General features: G+C 40.2%; 1 protein-coding gene across 1 annotated transcript in view; it reads left to right on the top strand.

The window, feature by feature from the left end:
• Positions 1-8160, top strand: part of LOC114471834 (tropomyosin alpha-3 chain) — a 14200-nt gene extending 6040 nt beyond the window's left edge. The window contains exons 5-10 of the mRNA XM_028460772.1: positions 1-27; positions 100-175; positions 2602-2664; positions 2772-2841; positions 4542-4620; positions 7826-8160. The exon at positions 1-27 is cut by the window's left edge and continues 44 nt beyond it. Coding sequence (XP_028316573.1) covers positions 1-27; positions 100-175; positions 2602-2664; positions 2772-2841; positions 4542-4620; positions 7826-7829 — 319 coding nt within the window. The 3' untranslated portion in view covers positions 7830-8160. The remainder of the gene's footprint in view (positions 28-99; positions 176-2601; positions 2665-2771; positions 2842-4541; positions 4621-7825) is intronic.
• Positions 8161-9431: the final 1271 nt, after the last annotated feature.

Below are 9431 nucleotides of genomic sequence, written 5' to 3'. Positions count from 1 at the left end.
GGAGGAGAGGGCGGAGCTGGCAGAGGCGTGAGTTTTTGGTTGAAGGAACTCCAGGTTAATGTTTTATGATTGTGAGATGATGTCATCTTCTTCTCTAAGTAAATGTGCTGAGCTGGAGGAGGAGCTGAAGAACGTCACCAATAATCTCAAGTCTTTGGAGGCCCAGGCTGAGAAGGTAGGACAAGGACCTCAGCGTTCTAGGAGTAACTGTAGTTACAGTTAGGTCTATTTATTCTATTATCATTAACTCAATGGTTAAGGAAGCAGGATTGAAACCAGAGGGTTATCGGTTCAAGTCCATCACTATGGGACGTTGGGCAAGTCTTTACATCACCTCTGTTCACGATTCGATATACGATTTAATTCTACACAATACGATACAACATGATGCAAATAAATTATACCAAAAATGTAAATAGAAAATAAGAAGCTGCGATTACGTGATTCTAGAGGATTTATTCATTTCCTTAAAAACAGCAAATGTAACACAAAAACAGCACATTTTGATTATAATTTCTACTATTACTATCACTTTGTCACATATTCCTGTCTGCCACAGATACTAATATGAATTATTCAGCAGGTATTAGGCTAATACATTAACATTTATGATATAAATAATAATACTAATAATAATAACCTTTCACTATTAGGTCGTTCACAACTGCTTATGCAAAGAAAGATGAAAACTATTATTTAACAGTCACAGCTGCTGTAAACAGACCCTCACTGAGTCATATTTAATGTCCATAAGACAAACAATAAAATAAAATAAATTAAAATACACTTATAAACAGATCTGAGGTCAGTTACTGTATATGTTTATCACAGGTAGAGGGAGCTGTAGGACAACGTTATTACAGATACTTTTCTCACCACTGTTGCTGTAGACTATATATATAATATATATAATATTAGGGGGAGCAGCATTGATGCTAGTGAGCTTCTCAGATTAGCAAGAGGGTCAGAAAATAAATGGATGAAAAAAATCACGATTTCACCCGTAATTTGTACCAATGCCCACTGAATGAATACACACACGCATCGCACACATTGGATTCATATTGATTAATCTCCACATGCTTAGTATGTATGTGTACATATATGACAATAAAATATATGTACATCATATGTTTGTCCACATATTGTCTGAGTAGAACAGAGGCTCAACATACCAACTGTTAGTGGTAGAAATGTTTGTTTCCCTTTAACCATATAAATATGGTTAAAGGGAAACATCAGCAGAATGAGGTGGAAATGAGTCTAGACCTCATTATGACACACAGAGACTAAGTGGAAAAACAGTGGAGCTATTTCAATCAAAGCCACGTGACAAGAACAAACTAACCCTCAAATTTCATCAGTAAAAACTACAGAAATCTAAATAAAGGTCTTAACATGAAGTGAACCAGGAGTGAGACTTGAACCCATGACTAAAAGACTGTGATGCTAAATGTTTAGCCACTGCCGAAAAGTAACTTTAGATCCCACAGGTTTCATGTCAAAATAAAAGCCACAAACTTCCACTAATATTTAGAATGTTTCCAAAGGCGTGTGAAGCATTTAAAGGATCCTCCACTGTTTTTACAAATGTGTCCTAAAACCTTTAAAATGTACTTATTAGTAGATCTATGTCTAGCAAAACACATTATTTTGCACCATATTTGTTTTATTAACTTTTAAAAATGTGATTAGTTTACTATTAGTTTACTTTATTAGTTGTAGAGCCTGTGTGCCGCCATGTTGAAATGACATCATTGATGACGCGTATCATTGAGTTGTACATGAGGTGACGCGTTCAGGATCATTTAGCAGCTTTTTCAGTCACAGTAACAACTTGTGCTGCTTTGGGTTGATCTAAAAATCAGTAAAAGTTTAAAAAGTCCATGTTTGTTTACCGTGATTTGATAAACAAAATCTGTGATCCGAAAAAATCTGTGACCACAGGGGGCGACAGTTCCATCTCTGCTGTTTCATAGACGGCATGAAGAAGAGAAGAAGAGCAAAAAAATCTCGACTTAAACCCATAAACCAAACCTTCAACCATTTCTGACATGAACACCAGTTCTTTGCATCAGACAGATTCTACTTGGGTCAGCATTAATGAGCAGCAGTAGATCCTGGTTGTCTGTATTTACATGTAGGACTTCTTCTTCTCTTCTTCATGTTGTCTATAAAACAGCAGAGATGGAACTGTCGCCCCCTGTGGTCACAGATTTTTTTTGGATTACAGATTTTGTTTATCAAATTTTGGTAAACTAAAGAGGTTTAGATCAATTTTTTTGAACTTTTACTGATTTTTAGATCAACCTAAAGCAGCACAAGCTGCTAAATGATCCTGAACGCTTCACCTCATATAGAACTCAATGATACGCGTCATCAACGATGTCATTTCAACATGGCGGTGCACAGGGTCTCAAATGGTAAAGTAGTCCTATTTTAAAAAAGTTAATCAAACAAATATGGTGCAAAATGAATGTGTGCGACATAGATCTACTAATGAGGACATTTTGAAGGTTTTAGAACACGTTTGTAAAAACAGTGGAGGATCCCTTTAAGAAGTCATCAAGTGCAACAATTCTTCCCTCCTTCTCTCCACAGTACTCCCAGAAGGAGGACAAGTACGAGGAGGAAATCAAGATCCTGACGGACAAGCTAAAAGAGGTCAGAACGTCTCCACTTTTGTTTAAAAACGTGTTTGTAATTCAAACAACATGTTTGTAGTTTGAGCTGAAATAACGTCTGATGAGATCTCGTTGATTTGATGTCAGGCTGAGACTCGTGCTGAGTTTGCAGAAAGATCTGTGGCTAAGTTGGAGAAGACCATCGATGATCTGGAAGGTACAACATTTGTTCACCTCAAACACTAAAGAATGGGAGCTCCTGTTCAACAATGTTAGATTAGATTCAAGTTTGCATATCTTTAGATCATTGAGGGGCGGATTCACTAAGATCTGAAATAAAGGGTGGTAAACCAGGTGGCGCTGTTTCAGCACTAATAGCTGCACATGAACACTAGTATTTAAATGAACGTTTTATTTGTTTAACGTGGAGAGGTGAGTGCACAGAAACACACAGTGACATTTGAAGAAGTTCAATTGGAGGCAGGTGGACTTCTCTGTCTGCTGCACAAACATTCAATAATGTAGAAAACTAAATAAACAAATAAAATGATATTTAATAAACTTTAAGAGCTAATGTTATTTTTTTGATCAGTCCAAACATCAACCAGCAGGTTAGAGCTCCCGAGTAGTGCTGAGTCATCACTCTCAGAGCTCCTGAGTAGTGCTGAGTCATCACTCTCAGAGCTCCTGAGTAGTGCTGAGTCATCACTCTCAGAGCTCCTGAGTAGTGCTGAGTCATCACTCTCAGAGCTCCTGAGTAGTGCTGAGTCATCACTCTCAGAGCTCCTGAGTAGTGCTGAGTTCATCACCTCTCAGCTCCAGAGTAGTGCTGAGTCATCACTCTCAGAGCTCCTGAGTAGTGCTGAGTCATCACTCTCAGAGCTCTGAGTAGTGCTGAGGTCATCACTCTCAGAGCTCCTGAGTAGTGCTGAGTCATCACTCTCTCAGCTCCTGAGTAGTGCAGAGTCATCAACTCTCAGAGCTCCTGAGTAGTGCTGAGTCATCACTCTCAGAGCTCTGAGTAGTGCTGAGTCATCACTCTCAGAGCTCCTGAGTAGTGCTGAGTCATCACTCTCAGAGCTCCTGAGTAGTGCTGAGTCATCACTCTCAGAGCTCCTGAGTAGTGCTGAGTCATCACTCTCTCAGCTCCCGAGTAGTGCTGAGTCATCACTCTCAGAGCTCCTGAGTAGTGCTGAGTCATCACTCTCAGAGCTCCTGAGTAGTGCTGAGTCATCACTCTCAGAGCTCCTGAGTAGTGCTGAGTCATCACTCTCTCAGCTCCTGAGTAGTGCAGAGTCATCACTCTCAGAGCACCTGAGTAGTGCTGAGTCATCACTCTCAGAGCTCCTGAGTAGTGCTGAGTCATCACTCTCAGAGCTCCTGAGTAGTGCTGAGTCACACACTGTGAACCTTGTTCCATCTCTGCGTAAATGACACAGCTGATCAGCTGATTCTGCACACACACACACACACACACACACACACACACACACACACACACACACACACACACCCCCACACACACACACACACACATCTCTGTGTGTGTGTTTACACCTGCCTGTGAGTCGTACTGTTTTTGGTGCAGAAACAGTCTCTGCAAACGATTTTGATGAATTGCGATGCGTCCACTGCATTCATTTATTGGCATTCCTCCTCCATCTTTTGTGCTTCTTATGAGCTCCTCCTACTTTACATAATCATCAGAAGGTAATGCACTAAATGGATTGAGGGCACATTATGACGTGCAGTCCTGATTCCCTCGGGTTTGTACCCCTTATTAGGGTGTGGAGTGGCATTTGCACACGTTTTCATACCCTAAACCTTTAGTGAATCCGCCCCTTACAGTTCAAATGTGTTCATCAGTTTTTCAATCTAATGTAATCTAATGTTTTCACTCTCTCTATGCAACGATAGATGAGCTTTATGCACAGAAACTCAAATACAAAGCCATCAGTGAGGAACTGGACCACGCTCTCAACGACATGACCTCTATGTGAGTAACACTGTCTGTGTGTCTGTCTGTGTGTGTTCGTGTGTGTCTGTCTATGTGTGCGTTTGTGTGTCTGTCTGTCTATGTGTGTCTGTCTGTGTGTGTTTGTGTGCGTCTGTCTGTGTGTCTGTCTGTGTGTGTTCGTGTGTGTCTGTCTATGTGTGCGTTTGTGTGTCTGTCTGTCTATGTGTGTGTGTGTGTTTGTGTCTGTGTCTGTCTCTGTGCGTCTGTTCGTGTGTGTCTGTCTATGTGTGTCTGTCTGTGTGTGTTTGTGTGTCTGTGTGTGTCTGTGTGTGTCACACACTTCCATTAAACATTTACTTCTGTCCATTTTGTTCAAAGCAGATAATGTTAAATATTATAAATTGAATAACTAATAAAAAATCTACTGGATTTATAATCCAACCATTATAGAAAGTGATTAGCGGTGAGTAGATCTTACCATATTCATCTTATTAGTTTATCTTCTCAGCTAATGTGCTCACATTGGGCGTTACGGGACGTATGTTTTAATTTAAATGATTTTTATTCCTCTTTCACTGAGCAGTTTGTCCAGAGATAAAGTCAAACTAAATGAGATTATCTTTCACACTGCAATTTTTATATTTTTATTTTGTTCTTTTTTTCTTTCCAAAATACTGCATCGTATTGTTATTGTGTGCCCATCCTTGTTTAAATTGAACTATATTATCTTATAATTGAATCAGAACAATCATGTTTAATGAGAAAGAAACGTATAAAAGCCGTTCTGTAACCATGTGTTTGAGAAGTGAGTCCTCTCTACTGGGTTCACATGGTTCATGTGTTTTATATGTTGGTGAAAAGGATTGGGACGCCCTAACCCCTAACAGAAGCACTCCTCACCATGTGACCGTGACATCCCTCACTTTATAAAGTCACCTAAACTTCACACTGACAGGAGCTACAGTATATTATACTTCAGATGATTTGAAGTATTTCAACAAGTCTTTTGACATTTCTAGTCAAACCAATGAATAAATGCTGCCAATTGTGACATTTAAATATACCAGGGCTACAGTATCCAATCAAACGTCAGCATAGTTTCTTTAATCTTTCCAAATCCACCACTTTTGTGATTTTCTGTCAGTGTGACCAAGGTGTGACACATGCACAACTTACGTTAATTTGCTGTTTCCTACTAAAGTTATTGTGAGTGAGCTTTGATGCAGACTCACTATTTAAAGGTCCAGTATTATGAAAGTTGATTCAGTTATTTATTGCACTCCACCAGTAGACTTGTCTTTGCGTTGTCCTTCCTGTCCTGTGTACACAGCCAACGGAGTTTAAATCTGGGCTGTGTCACCGCAGCCAAGATGGCAGCCTTGCTTTCCAGCACTTCTGAGAATCTGGTTTTGATTGCCTGAAATGAAACACACACACAAACACACACACGCGCTCACACACACACACACACACACACACGAGAAGAAATAAACATTTCACCTTGAAGAATGCCAACGGCTACTGTTAGTGGCTTCATCACTGTGCAGGATTCTCTGAGGAACTGGTTCTCCCGATCTGTGATGGCCTTCAACCCAAAACTGTAGGAAACGGTGTTCAGCTCGGCGATTGGGAATTCACAGACACGAGCAACGGCATCATGAAAGGAGTTCCATGTGGTTGTTCATGGTACAGGGAGCTTCCTTTCAAGGACTTCAACCACCATCTCTGCAGACACTGTGGAACGGTTGGCTTTGTTCCACAAAGCTGTGCATTTGGAGGTGGCAAAGTCACAACATCCACTCCATACCCTCTTCCACATTTATGTCTTGTAAGGCATCATGAAGGTTGACAAAAGTCACATCATCATCATCACCCTGAACAGACTGAACAAACATTGTCTGTGACAGTAGCTGTGATGTTGTTAGAAATACCAAAGGATGACTGGATATTGTCCAGTTCAGTAGCAATGCTGTCATATGTATGACGGCCCTGAAAATGTCTGCAGGCCAAGGCTGCTTTCTTTTGCTCTATGCTGTGTGGATCTAACCAGTGGGCGGTCACACCGAGCTAACTGTGGTTGTATGCAGTCCAGTTATCTGCAGTTGTAGATAAAAATTCTAACTTCAAAACACTTTTTAAGCTCTCTGTTCATTTTGGAGTACTCAGCACTTACAAACGTCTTGGTGCGTGGCGTACACACCCCTGCTTTCTTTGGTATTTTAGCAATAATGGCTCGAAATGAATCATCCTCCACCGTCGATAATGGCAACATACTTTTAACCACATACCTGCCTATCATACAGTGGACTTCAGCCTGTGCCATCTTAGGTTGTTGTTGTGAGGCAGAAAGATCCAGCTGTTGCTGCTTGGATGACTTTGCTCCGTGTCCTTCTTTGCTCATGGATGGTCATCTGTGGTTGGGGTATCAGTGTTTTTAGCTACTAGCTTCGTAGATGTGTGTGTCGTTGTGAGGTGCTTCATTAAATTTTGAGTTGCTTACAACGAATGTGGACTAAGTCTTCTCTCCTGGATATAATGAACACTTCACATGTACGTTATTGTTTTTGACCATTTATAAAGTAGTGTTTGTATCGTCACCTTAAAAATAACAACTTTTCATCAGACTGCTCCACGCTTGTCATCACTGCTGATTCATCATATCTGTAGTGGTTGTGTGTGTGTGTGTGTGTGTGCTGGCACATGAGTAAAAACACTAGCTCTGATTGGCTTTCATGAAACATGACGCCGCCTTAGCCAATCATAATCGCTCACCTTGTTTTTAACCCACCTCCTCACTACAGATCAGATTATTCAATCAATGCATGTAACGCACCACATTTAACGTTCAGTAACGTTAACGGCGTTGTCACGGCATAAAAAGTTATTCCAAACACTGGCTGTGAGGTAGTTTGAGACAGAGGAGCTCACATTCTTATAGGGTAGGAGGAGCCAGGATTGTCTGGAGGAGGAGTTCCCACACTGTGACGTCACAACGCGAGACAAATCCAACTGTCCCGTTTGGAGCTGACTTTATACAACATGTGGAATAACAAGGGAGGAGGAAACAGAACTTTTTCAACTTTGTCCCTCTGAATGCGGCTAAAGGAATGTATATCACTGTAGTAGAACCATTAGGACGTAAACTTTTCATAATACTGCCCTTTTAAGGGTCAAAGTGTGTCAAGGATCTGATTCTGATTGGACAACAGTGGGCGCTTACTCCACTCTTTTTTCTTGCTTTCAGCTAAACATCCAGCAGCACCACCATGAGGTCTAAACGACTAGCGCCCCTGCAGCAGGGGGCGGAGCCTGGGCTCAACATCTGAACACACCTACATTTGGTCCGTCTGTTGTTTGTGTCACTCTGTGCCTCAGCAGTCCTTCTAATAGACTCCTTGTTTCTGTTTACAATTGGTTTCCATGTCTTCTTACACTCTTCAGTATTATTCTTTACCTGTCATCACCATAGGTCAAAATGTACATTCACTCTAGAGTTTCCCTTTATGAATGTTAATCTCATGTGTTTGCAAAAAAAAAAAGTAAGATAAAATGTGCATAAAAGCATACTTTTGTTCCTAAGTCTGGATTTTGATGGACGTTCAATCTCACATTTCTGCTCCAAAGTTCAACAGAAGAGTAAGTGCATAAAAAGGTTTAAGAGACATAAAGAATCATAAACACATTAGTCTGTGTTTGACTTCTTTACCATTTTTATTTATTTATTTTATTAACACATTTTGAACTGTATGTCAAAGTTAATGTTTCAACCAGATAAAAAATATCCATGGAGATCAAGAATAATTGATAGACAACAGACTTTATGTTCACGACAACCAGAATGAAGAATAAATGAAGTGAGTGTTTAAAATGTGATTACAGTGAGTAGATCAGTTCATGACTTCAACCAACACTCATATCTCTGATCAGTCAGTCACACAATGTTTGCAGGGCTCACACTTTTTCCCATGCTGATATCACATCACGCCAGGGGTGTGGTACCACATTTTGGGCCCTGGGTAAAAAGTTTGGATGAACTACGGCCGCGGAACGTCTCCGCGTCGAATAGCACGTACCACGTTCCCAAGAATTCAGTGAAATGACTCGGTTCCACCAAGTAAAACAAATCAAATTGTGTAACGTAAAATTGTAATCTACATTGAATTGCCTTTCAAATGATAAATCACACAACTATGTTCCAATAAATTTAGAAATTACCGGAAAAGTGGGTGGGCCCCCGGGGGTGGGTGTCAATTATTTGGTACCACCAACTGTTGCAATATTTGACTCACAAATAAATGAGAAAACAACTTTTAATGTAAATTGCCCACTAATCAAATTGTGCAAGGCATAATCATAATCTACGATGACTTTCCTTTGAAACAATATATTACATGACTCACACAAAATCTTAAACAACTGTATTCTATACTTTCACTTTCTCAATGAATTCTACCTATCCTGTTGAGGAATAATATGTAATAATAAAAAATAACAATATGTAATCATGGGTAGTGTTGCATGGAGGCTCCTGACTGCTGGTCCATTTATATTCGAGCTTCCAAATGACAATTTGCGTACCCCTGGGGGTACCGTACCCCACTTTGGGAACCTGGGTTGTATGTTGTTAACACAACAATATATTATGTGTGTGTGTGTCAGCCATTTTGTTTAGTTTTTCCCTCCAAAATGTCCCATAATAAACCACATAATGTACAAAAATAATAGGAATAGATGAAGCTCTACTTTGCTCTGTGTTGTGTTGTCTTTATAAATCTGACCCTCGTCCTCCTCTGTCTGCTGTGAGCTCAACCTTTAATGTCTTCTGTTTGGGTCCAAAGGTCTGGATGACT

The sequence above is a fragment of the Gouania willdenowi genome, chromosome 11 (assembly GCF_900634775.1).
Source record: "Gouania willdenowi chromosome 11, fGouWil2.1, whole genome shotgun sequence".
NCBI lineage: Eukaryota > Metazoa > Chordata > Actinopteri > Blenniiformes > Gobiesocidae > Gouania > Gouania willdenowi.
The sequence above is the reverse complement of the archived record's forward strand: the minus strand, read 5'-3'. Positions and strand labels throughout refer to the sequence as shown.